The 24,750-nt window shown below is 38.1% G+C and overlaps 7 protein-coding genes across 7 annotated transcripts; 5 read left to right on the forward strand and 2 right to left on the reverse strand.

The window, feature by feature from the left end:
- The first annotated feature begins 765 nt into the window (after window positions 1-765).
- Window positions 766-4,293, forward strand: LOC108096323 (intraflagellar transport protein 56). The gene is made up of 5 exons (XM_017197859.1): window positions 766-1,023; window positions 1,087-1,251; window positions 2,624-3,508; window positions 3,576-4,036; window positions 4,095-4,293. The coding sequence occupies exons 1-5, from the start codon at window positions 1,021-1,023 to the stop codon at window positions 4,291-4,293; spliced, it is 1,713 nt and encodes a 570-aa protein (XP_017053348.1). The 5' UTR covers window positions 766-1,020.
- On the reverse strand, window positions 1,664-1,861 carry LOC122320746. Its single transcript, XM_043209074.1, has one exon. The coding sequence runs from the start codon at window positions 1,859-1,861 to the stop codon at window positions 1,664-1,666; it is 198 nt and encodes a 65-aa protein (XP_043065009.1).
- Window positions 4,294-6,742: 2,449 nt separating the features above from the next.
- On the forward strand, window positions 6,743-8,167 carry LOC108096231. The gene has a single exon (XM_017197628.1). It carries the CDS (start codon window positions 6,869-6,871, stop codon window positions 8,033-8,035), a length of 1,167 nt encoding a protein of 388 aa, XP_017053117.1. The 5' UTR covers window positions 6,743-6,868; the 3' UTR covers window positions 8,036-8,167.
- Window positions 8,168-17,529: 9,362 nt separating this feature from the next.
- Window positions 17,530-19,277, forward strand: LOC108097829 (protein FAM114A2). Its single transcript, XM_017200356.2, has 2 exons — window positions 17,530-18,596; window positions 18,752-19,277. Exons 1-2 carry the CDS (start codon window positions 17,587-17,589, stop codon window positions 19,137-19,139), a joined length of 1,398 nt encoding a protein of 465 aa, XP_017055845.1. The 5' UTR covers window positions 17,530-17,586; the 3' UTR covers window positions 19,140-19,277.
- A 101-nt stretch (window positions 19,278-19,378) lies between these two features.
- On the forward strand, window positions 19,379-20,488 carry LOC108097838 (uroporphyrinogen-III synthase). Its single transcript, XM_017200369.2, has one exon. The coding sequence runs from the start codon at window positions 19,576-19,578 to the stop codon at window positions 20,335-20,337; it is 762 nt and encodes a 253-aa protein (XP_017055858.1). The 5' UTR covers window positions 19,379-19,575; the 3' UTR covers window positions 20,338-20,488.
- A 63-nt stretch (window positions 20,489-20,551) lies between these two features.
- Window positions 20,552-23,046, reverse strand: LOC108096197 (putative leucine-rich repeat-containing protein DDB_G0290503). The gene is made up of 8 exons (XM_017197585.2): window positions 22,965-23,046; window positions 22,687-22,909; window positions 22,440-22,622; window positions 21,901-22,293; window positions 21,338-21,838; window positions 21,199-21,273; window positions 20,883-21,140; window positions 20,552-20,815 (listed from the first exon to the last, which is right to left on the reverse strand). Exons 3-8 carry the CDS (start codon window positions 22,464-22,466, stop codon window positions 20,717-20,719), a joined length of 1,353 nt encoding a protein of 450 aa, XP_017053074.2. The 5' UTR covers window positions 22,467-22,622; window positions 22,687-22,909; window positions 22,965-23,046; the 3' UTR covers window positions 20,552-20,716.
- An 895-nt stretch (window positions 23,047-23,941) lies between these two features.
- On the forward strand, window positions 23,942-24,692 carry LOC108097205 (acylphosphatase-2). Its single transcript, XM_017199354.1, has 4 exons — window positions 23,942-24,152; window positions 24,224-24,240; window positions 24,292-24,401; window positions 24,480-24,692. Exons 1-4 carry the CDS (start codon window positions 23,966-23,968, stop codon window positions 24,592-24,594), a joined length of 429 nt encoding a protein of 142 aa, XP_017054843.1. The 5' UTR covers window positions 23,942-23,965; the 3' UTR covers window positions 24,595-24,692.
- The last annotated feature ends 58 nt before the right edge of the window (window positions 24,693-24,750 follow it).

The following is a 24,750-nucleotide window of genomic DNA, read 5'->3' on the forward strand; positions in this document are numbered from 1 at the left end:
ATGGCGCTTGAATTTGCTCAGGAATAACAAAATTTCTTAGTCATGTCTATCACTCGAAAATACGTGTGTGCGAGCCATTATGCAGTGTCAGCAAAGTTAAAGAAAAATAAGAAAATTCCTAAAGTATTCAAGGCGTCCGGATTGACGCATGCATTTCTCGCTGGAGGCAAGCTGCATATTTATGATTCGTGTGCGTCTTATAAATAAAGAAAATGGCAAAATGAAAATGCAAATGCAAAAACATCAGCACTGTGGAACTGTGTCAACAATGCGTGCCATAAGTCAACCTTTTACTCATAGTTGTGTGCCACAATCTGACCAAAGTCTTCTTACGTCTGCATCTGCATGCAAGAAATCTTTAGAAGTTGCAGAAAAATGTCAAGGTAAATGAATGGAATTTTTATCGTCCTTTAAAGTACTCTATTTATACTAATGTTTCTAGAATTTAATATAAAACCGAAACAGGAACAAAGTATAACGACATTTTAACAAAGAAATAAAAGAAGAGTTTATAAAATACATAATGTTTTCCTGACTTGCAAGGCATTGTTATTAATAATTTAATTATTTAAAGGCAAATATATTTAAGCTGTTTTTTTTGTATAATCATAGATATTACAATTAAGTCCTTAAAATAAGTTTATATATTTTTAAAAATTTTTATATGCTATCAAGGGAACGAATCATAAAGGGTATGAACCACATTTGCTGACATCAGCAGGACAAGTGAAAAACACATGCCAGGATTAAGGGTGGCAGTTCTGGCGGATCAACAGTTGGTTCTGCTTACGGTTACACTTAGGGGGTAAGGATACGGATGGGCTTGCATTCACAGATCCTGGCGGGCTCTTTCTGAAGCCAGTGAGGCATGGTCGAACTGCTTTATCGACGCTATGTAGGTTGCCAAGCGACCGTAACCAAGCGTTCCAAGCCCAAAACAGAAAACACAAAACGCAAAACAGAAGGAGCTAGCAAGGCGTAAGGAGTGAAAATCCCGGAAAAAAGAAAGGCTCTGGAAAAATGGTAAGAAATATGGCTGAAAAAACTGTTGTCAGATACTTTGAAGATACTTATGCCCTCTCCCAGATACTTTCACGCGGAAAAACCGACTCGGCGAGCTCGAGAAACGCCAGCGGAGGAACTGGCAGTGGACTTGGGGTCGGTCGGCAGGCGAGAAAGACCCCGGCACCGGCATCCCTCGAGGATTTCATCATCAAGCGGGACTACACGGGTGCCAGGGCATTTCTAGAGGTAAGTAAGGATTAGTTCAGAACTAAATTCCTTGAAAAACGAAACAAAAAGTTTCAATTTAAATAATTTAAACTATTTTCAGCAAGGGAATCACTAGCACATTTTCACAATAGCAGTGCTTTGTTTTGTCACCAGAATTATTTCTTATTAATTATTAATGGTTATTATTTGTGCGTAATTAAGATTCTCTTGAGATTCATTTATGACTAAATTTTTTATATTTTTTGTAACTTAAAAACGGGTTTCTGGAACAGTTGAAATGAACCCAAATTTAAAAGAAATAATTGCATCGTTATTAAGAGGGATTTTATTTTTTATTTGTTTACTAAACTTATTTAACCATCTTTTTCACAATAAGTTAATCAATTCGTTTTCTGATATGTCGAAGATCACTTAAAAAAAGTGAAACGAACTATCCAGATTTCGCCTCAAACGTATATTCGTCGACTGGAACTGCAGGAACATCTTCAGGGAACTGATCTTTAAAAACTAGACACAGATCCGGGTCACTAATTTCATCGATGCATTTGAGGAACGAGGGCGATAGAGGATCTGCCTTGACGACAAACAACGCGATTAATAGTAACAGAAACTGAGCAAAGAACTTCATAGTAGGAGATCACGATGCAATCTGACTTAATGCCAGCACCTTTTATACCTGTTTGATAGCCGCTGCTGTTGGCCTAGACTCGTTTTTGAATTACTTATAAGTTAACGACTCGTATATCTCTGCATCTTTTGGTCCGAATACATTAATCGATTTACGTTATTGATAGCCAGCATTGATCTCTAAACGATTTCTCATCAAACGCCTATTCACAAATGTATCATTATTGAAGTTAAAACCATGAAACTAAACGCTTTTGGGTTAAAAGACCTTTTAGAATGGTTTATTGATAATTGCTTTTGTGCTACCATATAGCACCACATAAGCTTTGTCCAAAAACTTGATATGTATCTTGATAATGACCTGTTTTATTTCAGATATATATCTGCAGTAGCGCCAGACTTGTTTTTTGATTATCTAATTTTTGCATTTCATTTTTGACTTTTAATATACCCCGCTTATATTAGTCATTGTTTGATCAGTGACGTACAATTTGGTAAATATTATTTAACGCAAATACTGGTTTTACCACAACAAAAATGTAAAGCATATAGTTTGAAATGATAAGGAGTTTAGATAAATCGTCAAAAGTCTCATTCATATGTTTAATTTTCTGTCAACTGTTTATTAAAGTACCGCTATTTTCATAATGTTTTGTAGGAATAATAAGTTAACTTATTCAATGTAACAATAATATAAAATGTAACAATAATTATAAAAAAAATGTATAAGGAATAGCAATTTTAACTTGTTCGTCTTTTTCAGTACGCCAACGATGATGAGGACGAGGAGGAGGGAGCCCACGGACCAAAACAACGTCAGGTGGATCAATGGATTGCCTTCTGCAACTTCCACTTGGGTGACTACCAACAGGCATTGTCTCAATACAAAGCCATTCAACAGAGTTCCGCGGGTTCTGATGGAAAACTGGATCTCAACCTGGCCGTCTGCATGTTTTACTTGGGCTTGTACGAGGAGGCTCAACAATTGATGGCCAATGCGGCTGACAACCCGCTAAAGCAGCGACTTCTGTTCCACTTGGCTCACAAATTGGGAAACGAAGAGGAATGGAGTCAGTTGCAGGAGGAACTCCAGGATTCATCGAGTTTGGAGCAACAACTTAGCCTGGCTTCTATGCACTATATGCGAGCTCATTACCAAGAAGCCATCGATGTCTACAAACGAGTTTTGGTGGACAACAAGGACTATCAGGCCATAAATGTCTACTTGGCTCTGTGTTTCTATAAGTTGGATTACTATGACATGTCCCAGGAGGTTTTGGATGTGTATCTAAGTCAACATGGCGATAGCACTATTGCTATAAACTTGAAGGCTTGTAATCGTTTTCGTTTGTTTAATGGCCGAGTTGCCGAGCAGGAGATCAAAAACATTGCAGATAATGGCACTTTTGGTGCAGATCTCTTGCGACATAATTTGGTGGTTTTTCGGAATGGTGAAGGAGCTCTACGTGTCCTTCCAGGATTACTTAATATCATTCCAGAAGCTCGCTTGAATTTGGCTATTTACTATTTGAAGCAAGGAGATGTTCAAGAAGCTCATGCTTTAATGAAGGAACTGCAACCCACTTCGCCACATGAATATATTCTTAAAGGTGTGGTTCACGCTGCTCTAGGACAACAATTGGGATCGGTAGGGAAATATTTTTCTTAATCTATAACTTAAGATACATTTTTAAATAATTTAAATCTTATTTTAGAAAGAGCACATTAAGACAGCCCAACAGAATCTCCATTTGGTGGGCAGCTCGGCCACAGAATGTGATACCATTCCAGGTCGACAAAGTATGGCCTCTGCCTTTTTTCTTTACGAACAATTCGAGGAGGTTCTGGTCTACATGAACTCCATTCGCAGTTACTTTGTAAACGATGATGTTTTCAACTACAACTTTGCCCAGGCAAAATGCGCCACAGGTTATTACAAAGAGGCGGAGGAGTTGCTAATGCAGATATCCGATATGGATATAAAAAACCAGCACACCTACTGCATGATCTTGGCCAAGTGTCACATACACTGTGGACACCCTGAGTTGGCCTGGAATGTATTCATCACCAGAGACACAAATGCTGAGGCTTTTATCCTGCTGCAATTGATTGCCAATGAGTGCTACAGGTGTTCAGAGTTTTGGGTGGCAGCCAAAGCTTTTGATATGCTCGAAAAGTAAGTGGAATTTTAAGACATTTTATTGGTAAGATTGATAACTAGATTGTTTTTTTAGACTCGATCCCAGTCCTGAAAATTGGGAGGGAAAACGGGGAGCCTGCGCCGGAGTTTTGTTTGCCTTGTGCACCAAAGCTCAAAGAGGTCGTCCTGGTGGAGGAATATCCGAGGTTATTGGCATTTTAAGAGACTCATCAAATTCCCAAGCAGAAGCCATGATTAAAACCATAAGGAAGCACATAAGTCATTTCAAATAGTCAGAGCAAAAAACAGTCACATTTTAATATGGTAAAAACTGTATTTAATATGGTTTTGAATAATAAAATAATAATTTAACCTCTTATTTTGTAATCAAATATAGCAGTTGGAAAATAATACTTATTTTCATCGAAACAATTTAGTACTGATTAAGTTGCAGTAGGCCAGCAAATCAAGCCAAGACAAATTAATTTTATGAGTTTTCTTCAAATTAACTAAGAGTTGAAATATTATTCTGATTTATTTTCAATTGGTTTGCCGCCACTTTTCCCTGCATAACTGATTAATTTTGGCACACACGCCCATCATTTGTATCCGCAAAACACTTTGGCTAATTAATTAGATAGAAATTTTACCAAGTAAAGTGAGGCCTGAATTTGAAAAGTTATGCCAGCCACTGTCCACTTAATAAATCAGGCGCAACAACTTTCAAAAACTAATTGATAATTAATGAAATAAAACCCCGTCTTCATCTTTTGTTGCCGTTGACGCTCGGCCAACGAAATTCTCTGCTCAATTTAATTCCCTTGAGAGGCAATTATGCTTGAAATGTGGCCCCTCCATTATTTCCTCCAGCCCCTATTGCTTACTTGGCCTGCAGTTTGCTTTTGTTCAATTTGCTGGCCATTTCGCCTGCAGGCCAAGGGATCCCAGATCCAGATTCAGACCGAGGACCAAAAACAGCAACTGAAACAGAAACAGAGGCCCAGCAGTAAATGAGAGAAACGCATAATTAATGCGATTAGCGAAATGCGAAAGTGTGACAGCAATAACAACAATACTACAATGATAATAGCGAAAATAAGGATACGGAAAGAAATTCCTTTCGAACTGGAAATTCCCTTTTGCAAGTATAAATTAGGTAAGTAAGTATAAAGAAGTAATAGTAGTATATTTAGGGGAACAAAAAACTTTAAGAAGTTTAAGCTTTTGTTTCTAAAAAAATCTAAATAAATTTCACTTAACAAATATGACAAATTATATATAATACAAAATACAAAAAACAGAAAATTTAAAGGTTTTAGATTTTTTAATTTCTAATATTTGTATAAGTCCATTTTATTTTAAACAATATAGATTACATTAAAATGTATACTTTAAAAAAGTGAAGCGAATCCTCCCCAGGATTCCTTTTAGGATATGGCACGCCTCTTATTTAGGTCCAGGTCATGGTAGGTCAGGTCCTGGCCCGACGGCACCACTTAAAGGTCCTGCGATGTTGCGATGGCTCAGCAAACCAGCGGAAATGTGTCGCAGCCATTTTGCCTAATTGGCTTTGCTTTGCTACACCAACAAAAATTAGCTGCGAGATAAACCGGAAATGGCGCAGCATTGAGCTTAATATATAGACATTTATATCTACAGATTGCAACTGTTTTTTTCGTTGTTTTGCCAACACTTTTACTAATTAGTTGCACAAATATTTAAACAAGAGCTGAGTTGAAAACTTTAAGAGCAATGCGGCTGCCATTTTTTACCGATGAATTTTTGTTCTCAAAAAAACTTTTGTCTGGCTATAAATCAGCTTCTTCTTGTGAATCCCCCGCAATCCCCTGCTATCCGCTCTTAACAATTCCATTACAAAAATTAAAAGCAAATGCAAAGCGAACTTTTTCCAACTAGCTCGAAAAAAGTGTAAAAACAGCAAGAAAATAGTTATTAAATATTTCTTTGGCTCAATTGCTGAGCAAACTTTTTCCAGCACCTACAAATAAATGAAAAGAAAATTTCTGCGCCGAAAAAAGACACCCAAAAGTTGATCCTGATAAAGTTGTGTATATATTTTCTTCTTAAATTTATCTTGACACTTTTTTCAGCTGCTTTTCTTCTTAAACTATCAATTTGCTTGATTATCGGTGGTGCATTTAATTGCTTTACACCAAGCAAAAGCTAGTCTTTAACAAGGATTTAAGGAAACTTTTATATGCACTTTTAATAAGCTACCAAACTTTTAAGTTAGAGTAAGTGCCCTTGAATTTATAGCTCTAATAACCGTAAATCCTCGGAAGAGCAGGTTTAATTAGGGCCAGTGGATACCTAACCTAGTTTAAACTGCTTTAATATTTATTTATGAGAAAAATCCAGAGATAGTTTGGAAAAGAGGCATTCACTTAAAAATAGATTTGATTTTCAAATATAATATTTGGATCCCTTGGCTCCAAGAGAGTTTCTCAAATAAAACAGATTTTAGCTTTTAAATTCACAACCAAGCCAGCCAAAATCTAGAATCAATACCCCCAACTAATGCCTAATATATGCACAGACTGGCCAAAACCTCAAGGTACTCTGCATGATTAACGAGTAGAGTTGATTTGGCAGGAGAAAAAGTGAAGTAAACTTTTCAGACACTAGAAGAAAACCTGGCCACAGGCCAATGGAATTAGAAGGAACAAAAAATGTTATCAAAGAGGCTGTGTGAATAATGGATTAAATTAAATTTTCAGCCTCTGCTCACAACTGTACTCAAACTCAAATTGAACGTACAAAAATTGTTTGCGACAACAGTGTTTAAGATAAATTTATGCAGTATATCATTCTGATTTTACAAATTCGTGTTAAAATAAGTACTCAATTATGAGTTCGGATGAGACAAAGATGGAGGCTGCCTACGAGCAATTGATGGAGGAGAACATCAGGGGTCAATTGGAGAAAAATGGAACCATGGCGTTACTTCGCAGTGAACTTCACGTAAAGGTCCTCAAAATGATGCGGGGTCAGCCGGATATAACCAGAGCTCAACTCCTGATAGGAGGATCCACTAAATCACCCGAGAATCGGAGCTTGACCAAGCTAATCAACAATCTGGTGAAGGAGTTCCTTCATTGGTTTGGCTATAAACACACCCTGGAAACATTTTGCATGGAGACGGATGAGAATATGGCCAATCGCACTGAAATGGAGAAGATGCTTTCCTTCACACCCGATTCAAAGGATATTCCCCTTCTGGCTCAGCTAATAATGCGCGAATCAGAGTTCAATCCGGATAAAGTTTCTGCCAATCGGATTGTCCAACTGCCAGATCCTCTGAGTTCCATGGCAAAACGTTGTAGTAAATTAAAGGAGGAGATTGAAGCTCTAAGAACCCAAAGGGAAACAAAGGTGCAGAAACTGGTTCAATACAATCGAAAACTCATAAAGAATAATCCATACGGGAATCAATCTACACCGAAAAAGGCTCAAAACACACCTTGTTCGTTAAAGAAAGAGAATTCCAAGGTTTGCATAGATAGCTCTGAATCTGATATTCTGGAATCGGATTATAGCGAAGATGATTCGGAGGATAGTGATGCCTACAAGGACATACCCGATAGGCATGTCTATATCGAGGATCTGCCGCCAGAAGGAAAATATGCCCCTGGCCATGGAGAAGAAGGTCCATACGAAGCCAAACAAAACAAGGCCAGAAGTGTTTTTCTAAATAATAAATATAAACAAGAACATAGTGCCGATAATATCCCAAGTTCGTCCAAGAAACAGATATCATCAAATAGTTCCAGATACCAAACTCCTAATTCTGACGACTGCGATTCGGAGGATAAGGATTTGCTCCGCAGAAAAGATAAAGTTTTGAGAAAGAAGAAACCCTTTAACTGGAAGTCCCCGAAAAAATTCCCGTCTCGTGAAGAAAATGGTCTAAAATCTGATGATGAATCAGTTCTCGCTGTCACAAAACCCGAATGCCCAGATACTCACATAGGAAAAATGGAATTCGACAGTCAAGAGACCTCGGATGATGATTGATTGAAACTTTAAAAAATTTTAATTCAGATTGGTTGTAAATTCATGGTCTTCTAAAATATTTAGAAAGCAATGTGCATAAATGTGTTTTACGATCTGAGATTTCTTATAAAAGTTTATTCAATATTAGCTTAATACCAAATGCGTTTCGATAACTCTGTAAAGATTAAGAAAAATAGTATTATATATGTTACTTCGAACATTTAAGCAAAGGATGTAGTTACTACCTTAATATTTTACCCATAAGAATTTACTTACGCTTAAGTAACGAATGCCCGCCAGAATTTACTTAAGTAAACATGTTCCTCTATTTAATATTCGAAACACAAACCAGGAGGTTAGCAATTAGTTAACTTGCCTTTGGGGCAACGGACGACAACCGAAATGGAGGTCGAGGGTCCGGCGACCATTGTGTTACATCATTATAATTGAAATCAATATCCCCAGATGATGTCTCCATGGGGCAGAAAGGGGAAAATCCGGGGCAGCGAACGCGAAACGGATGCCGCCTGTCAATTGGATTGCATTAAAATGGCGTGCGAGTCTTAACACCATTAATTACAACGGCAATGAGTCAATATTATGACAGTTGCAACTGTGACCCCGACAACAAAGGCTCCTGGGTGAGAAGGCAAATGCGGGAATGGTCGGCGGTAACCGAAACCAAGGCAATATCGACAGCATCTTCAATCAATTAATTAGGCCTATTGGGAATGTCGGGGTCCCTGACCCTTTTAAGTATTGCCGTACATGTGATTGATTTTATGCAGATGGTGAAAGGTTGAACACAGCCCCAGAGACAAAGAGATATATGGATGGGTTGACTGAGTGCTGAAAGGTTATATTGTTCTCAGGTGGGGTACTTTGAGTAAGTCGAAATAGTTTGGGGTTAAACTATTTCAGGAAGTTTTACATACTGTGAGAAATAGAGAATACGTAATAGTTGTTTTAATTAATGGTTAATAAATATCAATAATTCAGACTAAACACAGATTAACAAACGTATTCTAAATGCAAATAATTACAAAACTAATTTTTAAACCCACTTAAGTTTAACTTTTTATCAAAGCAGTTACAATATAATTTGTTTCTATAAAATTTTCAATATTTCGTCATATTTTCCTCCCTTCATTTGTAGAACATAAATCCCCTAAAATAAAATGTTTTTGATTACGTTTCCCATACTCTATACGAGAAGGTTTCTCCCCATAATTGCCCTTTTGTCCTCCGGCTTCCTCCACTTCATCAAACCCACACAAGGCACTCAAAAATATGGCCAGCAATAACGATGGCCAACTGGTGGCACGATAAACCAATGTACGTATTTGTGCAGTATCCATGTCTCTGCAACCGTATATATACATATATCCACATGGCGCATATCAATAACCTGTGCGGAGCGTACGAAAAATGCAATTTTAATTAGCCAGACGTGCGACAAACGCACGTAGAACGCATAACCGCAAGATGGTGCTGCAATTAGGCGAACCCATCCGAATCGCTGGCTATTCTCCGGGACTCCCGTTCCCATTCCCATTCCCATTCCCATTCCCCATTCCCGTTCCCAGTGCCAGTCACTCAGTCATTCGGCTACGTGCTGCTGGGCCAAACAAAATTATGTGGCTGAAATGGCCGCGGAAGGAATCAGGATGGGGAAGCAGGTTGGCTGGCCATGGCCAAATTACTTTATCGATTCGCCAGCTACATTTGTACAATTCGGCTTGTTGCATACATTACCCCTCGAGTGGGGCAACGTGGGTGGTTGGTGCACGAGGGGATTGGGAGTGTGGGCCCAATGGGGAAGCCAGCTGGATGACCACGCTAACGAGCCTCATTAGTGGCATGCGTGGCATTGGTGGCATCATTTCGTTCTTCTCGTTGACATTTGCAAACCGCCCGGAACGTGATTTCTTACGGGTTCAACGACGTAATGATTGTCAAGCGGCGAAAGATTAAAGAATCATTCGAAAGAGAAAGGGGGAATTTGTGGGGAAACTGAAGAGATAATTTCATAAGACATGTGCAGAAGCTAAAACAAAATGCAGTATTGAAAAAATATGACACATAGAATGGTTTAGTGTAAATTAAATGGTAATATATAAATTAAAATCAAATTAAATAACTTCCTAAATTAAAACATCGATTACAATAAATAACGTTTACTTATAACCCAATAGCAAGGCCACTAAAATCTGATTTATTTACCAATAACTCAGGCAGAAAAATTAAACTTCTTTACAAAAGTAATCATATTTAATACCAATCAGCTTAAGGTTTAAGTAAATTTTCGAAACCGTAAACTTCATCTACGCTTTGTACAATCCAAATTAAATTGCCACAGTCTGATACGGCTCCCATGGCGTATGTGTAATATTTCTGGTCAGCTATCCAGCTTGGCTTCAGTGGAAATGCCAAATGATTTGCGGTTTTATTCGAGGTCAGAGGACGAACGTCTCTCCAAACGACCACGCCCACACAAGTAGTCGAAGAGGCGGATCCGGATGGCAGTTGAACTTTTGTGAAACCAAACCTTGATGACTTGACGAAAACTAAAAGAAACCGAGTATCAGGGACAAAGCTGATCACCGAAAACTTAATGACACTTGAAGCGAACGAAAGTCAGGTTATGTATCGTATATATACGTACAGTGTGCGACATAACGACCTGGTTGCAGTGAAGCGGAAAACGCATTTTAGTGATTTTTAATGCGAAAGCAATTTGAAAAGTTTGCCTTCTTATCAAAAAAAAAAGTTTTAACGATAAAGAGATTTTCCCTGGACATATTCGGTTGTAAAAAGTTGATTATTCCTAACCACACGAGAAATTTTCTTCAGAAATCAATTTCATCAGACTGGAATAATTACTTTTTAAACATCAAATAAGAAACCAACTTATTGATTTTATTATTTACAGGGCCGGCGGAAGGTGTATACCGGGTGTTGAGCACTCCACACGCCAAATCTTAGCGGATGTGGAATTCAACACCCCAAAACGCTTGACTTGTAGAAAAAAATTTATTTACATCCATTATTATCAGTTGAATGTATGATTCAAAACTGTTTCTCCGGCCCTGCATATAGAGTATATCGAAGAAAAAGGAAGAGAAATCCCGCCTTTACCACGGCCCAATTAAATCAGTTTCTATTTAAATAGATAGATAGTAACTCTCCCAAATACTTCCCAAGTTAAGCATTTTCCAACTTAATGTAACAACTACTTAAATAATTATGAGATTATCATAAATAAATCTTTTCAGATTGGTACTTACTCAGTTAGCTCCTTGATCTGCACTGCAATCTTTCGTCTTTTTGAAGTAAGATAATCACCGCAACCACTTTATTCGCAACATTAACACTTAACACTTTACCCTGAAATTAAATAAAAAAAAAAAATAATAATAAATAATTTGTTACAAATAATAATAGTTAGAATTATTTTGTTAGTAAAAAAGGTATTTACCTCTTTGGGTTTTTTATTCACTGCATCTTGAAGTTCACTCCAAGCAGAAAGGAATAGTCATCACTGTAATGAAAAGAAGCATTCCAAAATATTAGTTAAATTATTTTATACAAATCGGTTGTTTAAAAAATACATACCCCAATGAGGTGATGCACTGCATTCTGGAGTGGAGTTCAATAAGATAACCACTGCAACCACTTTATCCGCAACATGTACACTTTACACTTTACCCTGAAATTAAATAAGAAAAAAAAATAATAATAAATAATTTGTAACAAATAATAATAGTTAGAATAAAATTTATTAGTAAAAAAGGTATTAGTAAAAAAAGGTATCTACCTCTTTGGGTTATTGATTCACTGCATCTTGAAGTACACTCCAAGTAGAAAGGTATAGTCATCACCTGTAATGAAAAGAAGCATTCCAAAATATTAGTTAAATTATTTTATACAAATCGATTGTTTAAAAAATACATACCCCAATGAGGTGATGCACTGCATCCTGGAGTGGAGTTCAATAGAAGATCACGCCATTCATAATTGATCCTGCAGCCTGTTGTCCAGTTCATTTATGTGGTGTCAGCATACTATATATTTCCGGTAACCGCATTCTTACAACTATTACTATATATATATATATTTATATTTATATTATATGTCCCTACTTGTTTACAATTATTAATTGTGTTTGATTTTCATGTACTTCAAGTTCAACATTTGATAAAATTTACCTTTCAAATTTCTTTCATGTTCTTGAAAACTTTCAGATCTTTATCTGTTTCTTTTAGTTTCTTTGTAAAAATATTTATGATTTTTTAAAATATATTTATTAATTAATTAATTATTTAATTATTTATTGTCTAAAGGATGTACTCACTGCGTAATAACCTTGGTGCAGTGCATCCTGATGTCGAACTTCAAGTTACAAGTTGGATGGTGTCACCAATTATTTTCTGCAATCAGCCAAATACACAACCAAAAACCTGAAAAAAAATATTAAAAAAATTGAATTAATTAACTTCATTTTTTTTACAAAAGCCACGTCATCACATAATTAAAAAAAACTGCAACTCACCTTTTCAGGTTTGGATGCCCTGCATCCTGGAGTCCACTACATGCAGGAAGGGATCGGGCACCTTTAAGTTCATGCCAAATCAGGTCATGATGCAGTGCATCCTAGGAGGAGTCGACCCATGGTGCACTGCATCCGGGAGTGGACTCCAGTAGGTGGAGTCGACCCAAGATGCACTGCATCCGGGAGTGGACTCCAGTAGGAGGAGTCGACCCATGGTGCACTGCATCCGGGAGTGGACTCCAGTAGGAGGAGTCGACCCATGATGCACTGCATTCGGGAGTGGACTCCAGTAGGAGGAGTTGGCCAGATACTCTCTCCCACTCTGGAACCACGTCACTAACACACACGCACACACACACACTTCCAGAGACCGGAAAAAGTTTCTTAGAGAAACTGCCGGTCATCCCGGAGAACTGAGAAATTGGCCAAAATCAAGGGGTATCCCACTACGAATCAGCCAGAACCACTTGGGAATTATAGGTGCAAGAAAACGAAAAAAATAATTAATTATCATTGTCGCTGACGTGGCCATATTAATTTAATTAACATTTAGTTAACATTACATTTACATTATATTAAATTAACATTATTTTAACATTAAATTAACATTATATTAATATTAAATGGATTTTAATTAACATTTTACATTTAAAATAGTTTTTTTTACCTGTTGCATTTTGATTGATTGGTGTTGTTGTTTTATTAAAATCGCTTTTAAAAAATATATTCTGTTCAATTCAGGATCCATCATATATCGTGCCACAAACAACTTCATTTGCGACCACCGTGGAAAGCACAACTCAAACGGAACCTCCTGCCGTTTCTCGATTGCATCAAATGTGGCTTTGCCTGAAAAGCGATAATAGTTTTCGAAAACAGCGAGAGCGGAATGCTGCGCCTCAGAAAAACGAACAAGGAGGCGCCAATGTTTATGTCAACAGTGTTTCCCTCATCATGATTTGGAATGATTTTGAAATTGATATTGAAAATTTGTGAGGGGATTACCCCACTCAAAACTGTTTATCCGGCCCTGATTATTTATATTATTAAATAACTTAAATTGTATTTAATTACGGATTGTCAAGTTTATAATTCAATAACGTAATCATTTTAAACCATAGTTTTCCTTGAGCTTAATATTAAGCTGCTTAAAACTTCGGTCTAGTAATTTCCTCGACTTTCAACATGTTCAACTATTTTTGAAGGGCTTTGTGAACGCACCTTTCAACTGTAACCAAAACTGGAACCGAGTCGACTGAATGTAATAAGCTTAAAACCCTCCAATAAGTGGAAATGCCAGCCTCAGGTGTGAGTTCCCACAACACAATTTAATCAGATCATATGTATATCGCAGTATTGGCAATAATATCTGATTTTGTGGGGATTATTTGTAGAAGGGCGGCAATCAAACGAGTGCAATTGCTGCGATTAACGTTTTGGTGCGAAGTAGCTGGTCTGAATACCTCTCTGCCAATTTATTTGAGCCGGTTGTCTATTAAGTTTTCCATTACAGCAGATAGCGATCGGGACACGCCCCCTCGGCAAACATTTCCCGCCCACCCCGTCCACAAACACATGGGCACATATGGGGTAACTTCAAACGTAAATCGAATGAAAGGCCCAAAGTAAAAGCAGTTACCAATAGCTAAAGACGTCAAGCCTTCGAGTCCCAGTTCCTCGAATGTGTGTGTATGTGTGCGAAGGTCCTGGCAAGTGCAGTCAGAAAGTGTGTGAGTGTGTGTGTGCGTGTGGGTGTCTGTAAGTGGGTAGAGCCATGACAACAATGGCATTTTGATACTTTTGTATGAGATTTAATGAAATTTGAATCCTTTTGTTGAGTGGAATGACAACAGCAAGGAAGCTGTTGTAGATGCCGAAGGAGAAAATGGGACAAGTGCCAGGAAGCAAGACGAAGGACGAGAAGAACAAGAAGTATTCGCCTGTGGGCAAGTTTCGTGATGCTACACTGCAAGAAATTAGTGTGTTTTATGAATTTTGGAAAAGCAAAACAGTTTTTTGCTTTGAGTGGAAAGATATATTTTTATAAATCATACATACCTTTGGGAACCTTTTCAACTGGTTTTAAATCTCTGCAGATATTTTAGAACGTAATTTAGGTTTACAATACCCATTGACATAACATCAATGTTCTGTTGAATTTTTTTAAAATTTTGTGACCACATTCTCAACTCAAAAATGATATCGTAATTTTGTTAAATTTCCCTTTGCAATATTTTCTTACAGTGCCCTCAATATTCATGTAGTTAAAGTATCTGCTTGAGTGTGTTGGTATTTATAAGTATAGATAAATGTGTACGTTTTGGGTGTCTTACAACAATAGTAAAACAATCTTCTTAATGCACACTTTGGCCTAAAGGAATTTTTCCACTTGTAAAGCGATACTTGCAGGAGATATGTGTTCCGGGTCCGGATTCCATCACCTCCCCCTCTTGAACCACCTCATCAGCATCGTCAATTTGGCATTCGATGTACATATACTGCGTGCGTGTATTTATAGATGCTAAAATACATATATATTGACAGAGAAACATGTTAATAAACAGCTGGAAGTTTGGTTTATTGTCATCGGCAAAACTCTTCACAAAGAAACATCAAGTCGATGGGAATAAAATTTGAGCAGACACACGAAGACACTGAGACAATATGCTCGGGGGAACTTGCCGAAAGGGTTCTCTTGTTTGTCCGGGGTTTTGCGGAGGTATCAATAACATTGTTGTCCTGGGGAAATGCTGGGTTTGGGGAAGTGGGTGCCACTCCAGATATTAGTTGCCCGACAAAGATGTCAGTTGGCAGCCAAGAAGGATGAGTGTGCGTTTTTGCGACGGAGCTTCATCTTTGTTGTCAACTCCTCGGGGTTCTGGCCCACACATCTCATGTTTGCCCATAGTTAAAACAAATTTTCAAGTTTAATTTCGTGTTGCCAATACATTGTATTGGCATTTTGTGTTGCGGCAGGGCTCTCCAAACACTCTGCTACATTTTGTAGAACACGAGTTTGAGGAAATGTTTTAATAAAATGTAGATTGCCAAAGGCAAGATCAAAGGGCAAGAAATGGGTGTAAGGAATCAATAAACTCAGTGTGGGTGCTTAGAAAATATCTATTCTTTTGAAACTGTAAGTTTGATTTGTAAATCAAGGCTAATAAATAGTTTTAGTTTAATTGTAATCACTTATTATGCAAACTCTTGATTAAAATTAAACCCACAATTATAAAGGTGTCCTGTTTCCCTTTTGACCTTCTCCAAATAACTATTTATTTAATCTCAAGCACATGTAAGCCATCTGCTAGCAAATTTACATTTAATTCCAGGCTCAGAACAAGCACTAAACATGCAATTAGTAGACCTCAAGTAAGATGGTTTGAGTGCCCCACTTTAGGGCAATTTTGGCTGCGAAATAAGGTAAAGGTATTTCATTTCTTAACTGACATTTCAGCGGTTTTTGGGATGTGCGGAACTAGTGTTTTTTCCAGAATTTTAATTAAAAAATTACTCATATCACTGGGGAAGCTGCGCTATCTTCCGCTTTCTTTGCCGCCACTGCAGAAGATAAATTTTCCGGCTTGACGAAATATTCGTGTGGTTCCTTGCTGGAGAAGTGTGTGGCAGCGGCTGCCTAAAAGTGTGCAGCAAGTTTATGAAAATTCCTTGCTTATGCGAAAGGTGTGTGCGTGCGCAAATTGTGTTGGTTTGTTAATTTTGCGCTGCTTCAACGTTGCTGTCAAATTTATATGCCGGTTAGCTCAGCTAGCAAAACTTTTTGGTTTTTGGCCTGATGAACCTACAGTTGTATACGTGCTTGTGTGATTTTCTAATTTATGAGCCCAGTTAGATGTGGGACAATGACGGCAAAACCAAAAAGTTAAGCGAAAACCTCCTTTGCTACTTAAACGATAACTTGAATTGGATTTAAACAGTTCAGAGAAATATACGATTTCTCAAAAACAAACACAAGAATAATTTTTTTTGGAAGAAATCTCATATTAAATATGATTTAAATAAAATATTTTCTTTAAATTTGTAAATAACATGGTTTTATAAATGAGAATGGAAAAAACTTTCTTTTATAAAACTTTACATCTACAAAAAGAGTTTCTATAACCACCTGACGTAAGCAAAAGTCCAGTGGTCACTGTAATTTCCAATATTCTTCATCGCAACCAATGCCAAAGTTGGAATTATCCACAAAAGAGCACAACAGAAACCCGAACGAAACAATAATGTTTGTGTTTTATTTCAAATTAGAATACGAATTCCCCATCTCATCGCAATAAGAAACAAACGAGGGCCCATGAAAAGTGGGATTTACAGGGAAAAACAGGTGCCCAAGTACGGAAAATGCTCTGCACACGCACACACACACGACACATTTGTGTGGCATTTGGCAGCTTAAATATTTCACAAACTAATATCAATTCAATTTGTATGCATTGACAACAGTGTGTGCGAGAGTGTATCTGTGTGGGTGTCTTGGTTAGGTGGTGTGCGTGAGCCCAGGTGAAGGAATTCGGGCAGGACGAATTATTTATGATTTCCTAATAAGAGCAAAAGTCAAACGGAGTCATGGAAACATGCGTCTATACGATTTTTTGCAATAACATTTTTTTACAAAAAGAATGAATGTTGTGTTAAAGGTTTTATTAGATTTCAATATCATTGAAACAATAAAAAATAGGTGATTGTTTAAGGAATGCACTTAGAATCAAACCAACTAAAATTTTATTGAAAACATTTGAAGCAACAAATAACTTGTTAATTTAAAATATCAATTAGCACAGGTCGATTTAATGGTTCATAAAAAAGCTTTGATGGGTATCATCCACCTATTTCATTTACTACAAGAGGACTTTCGAATTTCGATAACCGCGCCAAATTTATCGCTCCAGCAACAAGGTGGCAGTTTTATTTTGAACAGCTGTCTTACCGCAATGAGTTGGCAGCGCTGGCGCTTGGAGTAAACTCTAAATTTCTACGTGGATCAGAAAGTCCAAGACAAATAATGGCAAATAACCCAAAAAAGGAGGAAGATGGTGCCAATGACTGGGATCAAAGTGACGAGGACGACAATTGGGACGACTGGGGCGACGACGAGGACAAGTTCGTCCACGTGGAGAAGGAACAGCAGCAGGATGAGAAACCCCCAACCAAAAACGACGCAAAAACGGCAGAGAAAAATCTGGAGAAACCGGAAACTCCAGAAGTTACCCCAACCACAGCCACGACATCTTCTTCGTGGGGTCTGTGGGGCGGAAAACTTAGTTCTGTGCTAAGCACTGCCACCGAAGGGTTGGGCACCATAACCACGCAAGTGAATCAGGGTCTTAATCAAATCATAGGAGTGCCCGATCCCGAGGAGCTGGCTCGCATGAATGTAGCTGAAAAGGCAGAAAAAGCTGCCAAGGAGCCAATAGAGAAAAAGGATAAAGAACCAGAGGAACCCATGGAAGATGAGAGCAAATCTGCGCAACCCTTTGGACTGGGTTTCGTTTCCAATTTGGGATCCAAGGTCCTCAACACAGGACTTGACACTCTCGAGGGTATTGGCAAGAAGACCATGACCATTCTGCAGGACAACGATCCCAAGCTGATGAACAAGAGGAAACTCCTCGGCCTGGAGACCAACTCACCCAATTTAAGTGCCGTGCTACTTGAAGCAAAAAAAGATGCCGACCAAATGGAGCAATCCCTGCACCAATTGCAGTTGGAGAAACAGAAGGCCCAGTTGTGCTTCGATGTCCTTTTCGAGCATTACTGCGGCCTGGTGCATTTCGAGGCCCTCGAAATCCTATCCAAGGAATCGCGCCTCAAGTTGGATACCCTTTTGGATGCAGTTAGTGGTAATGCTCTGGCCGAACTCCAGGAGACCATCAACGAAGTCAAAGAGCTGCTCGACTTGGAGGATCTGGATGTGGAGAGCGAAGGCGACTACGAGCCGCAGGAGCTGAGCGAGCGACTGTCGGACACCATTAAAGATGCCGAGCTGGGTATTCAATTCGAAGAAATAGCCAAGTGGGTATCATTTTATAAGAGGGGTCAACCATACTTGTTAAAAATGGTTATTAATTTGTGGGACTACGTATTTTTAACCTTTTTGAAACCGAAATTGGTTGGCCGTTCCCCTTATTGTTATCTTCTTAATAACTCCCAAAAATCTAATTTTTCAGGCATTGGACGCAGTCCCTCGAATGGCTGAACTCCGAGGAGGCCACCTCCGGCGATCTGGATCAAGCCTATGCCAAGAGCATCCACGCTTTGAGCGAAGCGTGCGCTCTGGAAATGTGCAAACTACACAAAATTGCCGAGCTGCTGCTCGTAAAACCACATCACAGCACCGCCAACGAAGTGGATGGCGTGGTCAATCTCTGCCAGCAATTTAATGGGCACCTCCAAGGACTTAGCCACCGATTTGCCGCCGTTCTGAGCGGCAAACCGGAACCGGCTGAAGCCAAAGCCAGAGTCAGCACATTCTTCTCCGAAATGCTTTCTGCCGTTCAATTTATTGAAAAGGCATACAAACTTTTCACGCCCATTTTGCAAATGGGAGCTGTCTAGGCGGATGATTTTATTATAATTGTTGTACTTGCTATTTTTACGATTACTCGGTTTATGTCCTCAACACTCTTGTTTTCCATATATATGTATACAAAGTATAAATGATTGCGATGAAAATGCTTGTGATAACATTCCAGATATTATTGAGAAATTTATTCATAGGATCAGTCGGGATTGAAGATTAGGTACTTAAAACAAATATGTTCTCCAAACTTATTTTTCTTCTTTCCTAACCTTTAATTTTGCATTCTTATTCAAGATTCCGACAATATAAAATTATTATTATTATTATTTTAAAATTTCCTGATAAGCACGGCGATAGTTTTCAAGCACTGTCTGTTTATTTCCGTTACGATTCAAACGCTCTAAAACCCGATTGCTGAACACAAAAATCAAATTTCTTTTAGTTCTCCAACCATTAAATTTAATTTCCACCATGGGCGACCGTAACAAGCGACCTGTTATCTTGCTGAAGGTTCCAACCTCCGATGATTCCTATGGATCGGCAATGCGCAACCACAATCTGGATCCTATATTCATTACCCCCTCCCACTTTGTCTTCAAGAATCTGAAACAGTTGCAGGCCAAGCTCCAGGAGCCCCACAAGTATGCAGGGATAATCTTTGCTGCTCCTCGATGTGTTCAGGCGGTGAACGAGGCTCTGGATAAGGCACCACTACCAAGTTGTTGGCGTCCGTTGCACAACTACTCCCTGGGAAAGAACACCCACAGTTCGGTTTGGTTTACTTTGCAGAACCTGCCGACTCTGGGCGATCATGCAATAAACGCAAATAACCTGTGTGATTTGATCGTGGAGACCTTCGGGCCCAAAAGGGATCTGCCGCTGCTAATGCCCTGTGGCAACGGCGTTGGTCAGACGCTGCGACTCCGCCTGGTGGCCCAAGGATTTCGGGTGGACGCCATCGAGGTATACGAGAGTAAGTCCCATCCAGAGTTCGTCAATCAGATGCGACATGCCATGAAGTTCAAGCGCATGGAGACGATCGTTTTCTTTGGACCCTCCAGCGTTCGTAGTGCCCTGGAGTTCTTTGAGAACTACAACGTTTCGCTCAAGGATCGCAAGTTGATAGCCGTGGGAAGCGGTACCGAAAAGGCAATGAAGGATGCTGGGATAAAGGCAGATGCCATAGTGAATTCCACCGACGTTGACCAACTGATAAGAATCATCAAAACGTAGTTCAGACGGCGAATTATTCTTTTTGCTTGTTGTTTTTACCTGTTTATACTTTTGGTATGCTTTCAAAATTACGTGTCCTTAAGGGAACCGAAACCATTCGGAATTCCATTAAATAGGAGAACTACTTACCAACTTCCAAAAATATTAATAATTACGTGTTGTTTTTAGTTTTTATTTTACAACCAATGGTTTAGATATGATAAGTGGAAAACATTTGATAAGTGATAACTAGTTAAGCAGGTTTATACTTAACTGAGATAATAAAGAAGAGGAAAACATGTTCTTAAAAAAACTTGCAAGGTCCGTACAAGTGTTTAAAGAAATTGTTTCCGATTTCAAATGATAACGAATATATGGAATTCACTTTTAACTTAAAAGTCTAAGTAGATTTTTTAAGACTGTCGAACAAATCATCCTGTTGTGGCTTAACGAAAGCAGATATTTTGGCCTTTTTTGCAGTCAAATTATCACTTGCGAGCTATTACAATGGAGAAAAAATACAATTAACATTTTAGTAAACCTCTGGTAATTCGATTAGTACTTACGGGTTGGCTCTCGTCGCTTTCAAAGTCAGATAAATAAGCACTGGCCAACCGTTGCTGTCGGGTATTACATTTATTTGAAGAGCCCATGAAGCCATCAGTTACTCTTAATTGCCGCTTTTTCTGGAAAACTTTGATTTTGACTGATCCCTGAGAATCTTGGGGCTTGGAGCCCGATAAAATGGTAGGCACATTTTGGACTGGTTGGTCGATTACACTGTTAATTCGATTCATTTTAAATTGGAGCACGGCCATTTCATTCTGTTGGACGTAATATATTTTTTTAAAGATTTTGTGTTTCAATATAATTTATACTTACATCTTTTTGGCGCTCCATTTCTATTATCTCGTTTTCTTTCTTTTTTATTTCCAACTCCATCTCCTTTACCTTTTGCTAATAAGGATTAAAATGCTCAATAAAGAATATATAATAAAATCTTTTACATTTTTAAACTTACGTTAAGTGTGTCTTCCTGAGCCTTAAGGTCTTGGATGAATTTTAACTTAGCATCGGAAAGTTCATAAACTAGTTTCTCCTTTTCTTCCTGAAGATTGGCAAAGGAAGACTTGAGCTTGTCGTGATCAGCCGAAAGACTTTGAAACTTCTCTAATTGACTCTCGTACATTACATCCTTTTGCATTAGTGAATCTTTGATTGTTTGAATTTCAACTGCAGTACGCAGACTTTCGTTTTTCATGTCTTGAATTTGATTGGATAGCTTGTCCTTCTGTACCCTCAGCTCTTCCTCAAAACTCTGAGTTTTTATTTGAAGTTCATGTGCCATACTTTTTTTAATCTGCTCCTGCTTGTAATGCTCCAATTCCATTTCGTTTATCTTGTCTTGGAGTTCGGAGACCTGAAGAAGATTTTTCTTTTCTATCTGCCCACTGCTATCTTTGACCTTTTTAAATTCAAGTGATGCCTCATTTAACTGGCCTTTTAATTTCAAAATAGCGATCTGTCAGTAAGATAAAAATAATCAATACATAAATTATTCGTTATTTACCTATCTTGACCTACCTCGTGAGCATTAGCCTGCTCTTCCATGTCTTTTAAGTGCTTTAATTTGGCTTCAGATAATTCTTTATCATAATTTTCGTTGATATCAATCAGCTCACCCAATTTAGATGTCAGTTCCTTTAGTTCGTTTTCAAGGGAAGCATAGTTTCTGTCCTTTTCCTCAATAAGAGTTTTAAATGTGTTGATTTCATTTCGAGCTAGTTCGAGATCCTTTGCAGCTTGATCGGTCAACCGTTGTTGTTCCACGCAGCGCAGATCGCTTCTTTTCAACTCGCTTTGGACCTTGGATAAAACTTTTTGGGATTCTATAGTAAGCTGTTTATTGCGCTCTTCAAGTTCGGCGCAGGTATTTATCTTTTTATCTAACTCGATCATTAGCTGCAAATTGTTAGCCTGTGAAAAATAGTTCCTAAGCTTTAGATATTTATTACAATATTTATATGTAAGATCCTTAAAATTCAATATTTTTAAAACTAAAATGATTTGTGTAAATCTAGTAAGTATTTCCAATTTAATTTTATAATGATAACCGTCATTACCTCACAATTTTCTTTTTGGGCAGTCATATTTTCAAATTCTACCCTAATGGCTTGGCAATCCTGTGTGATTTGCGCATTTTTTTCCAAAATTTCTGAGTTAGTAACCTGAACTTCATCCAATTGAGTTCTTAAGTTACTAAGGGCTTTTCCCAGTTCACGATTGGTTTGTTGCAAATCAATAAGCTGCAATAAAAATTACACATGTAATGAATGATTTGATCATACTTTTATTTGTGAAATGTATTACCCCAAGATCCTGTTCAGCAATTCGAGACTGTGCTGCTTTGAGCTCTTCGCTTTTTTTCTCCACACTAGCTTTTATGATCGCCAGCTCATTGTCATAGTTCTTCTCACACTCTATAAACTTTTGGTTTACTGTTTTGTACCTATTGATGTTTTCGATATTCTTCCCTTGCTCTTCAACAAGATCCTTTTTCACACTGGATAACTCCTGATCAATGTAAGTCAATCTAAAAAATGGTTTTTATTGCAAAAAAGGAACATATTATAAAGTTGAAGACTTACTTTTCCTTTAGGTAAACAATTTCCGATTGTTTTTTTGAAGCATCCAAAACGAGGGCTCTTAATTTTTTGGCCCCTATTAAATTATTACGTTGAAGACTTGAAAGCGAGTCGTTTTGTTTTTGAACAGAGCAATCCAAAATTGTCCCTGTACATGGCGATATCTTCTTTATCTCCTCCCAAATATTTTCCGGACTTTTGAACAACTTTTTTTTTGGTGTATCAACAGAAGAAGACCTCTTCTCGGTGTTTCTTTTAGGACTCTTTACCGGAATCGGAGGATTGGTATCATCATTTTTTGGTGCTTGGCCGTCTAGAGTTTTTTTGTGGGACTTTTTCTTGCGAACGTATTCGAATGGGGATTCATGAACTCGAAGCTTTGGATTTTCTGGAGCCTTTGCCGTAGGGATAGGACTTCGCCGATCGTCAGCAACTGTACTCTTTTTAGGCACTTTTGCGCGAACCTCATCGGCAATTTGCTCGGCAGTTCTTTTTTTTCCCCCCGCCATCAGTTTTCTAATCCAGCACTATTTCTATTCCAGCACTTTAGTAATTGGTAATTGCGATATATTTAGAGCACACATTAAACAATAATCGAGCTATATGTACTTACTAGATTTGTATTCAGCTTTGCGAAATGTCTGTTGCAGTTAAAAAGTTTTGGTAAGCGCGTTTTAAGGTTGCCATACGGCTAGAGCTCACTTTATGGTCGCGTATAAAACTTAGTGGCTACCACCTACAATCCGAGTTTTCAACCCATGTTAGTGACAAAGCTGACAGAAGGTAGTTATAACAATGTACCTAGGTTAACAGGTACATTTAAGCTGTACCTAGATAATGTAAAACGAATTTCTGAAGTTTGTTCTGATATTTCAAAATTAGTTTAAACGCCTGTTTTTAAATTTTATAATGTATAGCCAAAAGAGATAAATATTATTTTGATTAAGTTATAAAAACATTTTTTGAACAGCCCTGGTCTGTGTTGGCGCCCTGGATACGTCACTATGGCACTATTTTATAATAATTCTATTTTGGTTGTCAGAGCTCTGGTTTTCCTATCTCTATTTAAATATCCTGGTGCTGATTGTTCGGAAGGGCTTCGAAAATCCGATCCCCACGATATAATGGCAGGATCTGGAGTTGTCAAGCAGTTGTTCGCTTGCAATTTCGAGGTGTTTGGTCGAGTGCAAGGTATTTAGTCGCTATTTGAAATCCTTATTTCGATACGATTTTTCTAACTAATCTTACTTAACTTTGGAAAGGTGTATTTTTTCGCAAGGTAAGTGTTGTGTGGTGTTCATAGTCAAATGATCCAAGAAAGCCATTTCAGTACACGGAACAAACTGCGAATAATTTGGGTGTAAAAGGTTGGTGCATGAACACCCGAGATGGAACCGTAAAAGGACAATTGGAGGCTCCTTTGGCCGAGCTTAATGAAATGTAATTTTGCGGGCTCGCTGTAGCCAATATGAACTATCACGTTTGGTATTAATAATTTTCCTATTAACTATTTTTTAGGAAACATTGGCTCGAAACGAAGGGAAGCCCCAGTTCCAAAATTTCAAAGGTCGAGTTTACGCCTTCCAAGGAAATCAATGCATATACCTTCAGTACGTTTGATATTAGACGTTAAGAAATGTTTTTCGAACCATCTATTCGAGGTTTTGTTTATTTAAAAAACCCCTAAAAAATCCCAAATATATGTAGTCCCAAAACAAAAATTGATAGTGATACAGGGGTGTATTTTTTGGTAGCAGCCCCTCCAGGCGTTGCCAGATAGCTGAAAAAG

This window comes from Drosophila ficusphila, unplaced genomic scaffold (genome assembly GCF_018152265.1).
Source record: "Drosophila ficusphila isolate 14025-0441.05 unplaced genomic scaffold, ASM1815226v1 contig_791, whole genome shotgun sequence".
In the NCBI taxonomy this organism is placed as follows: Eukaryota; Metazoa; Arthropoda; class Insecta; order Diptera; family Drosophilidae; genus Drosophila; species Drosophila ficusphila.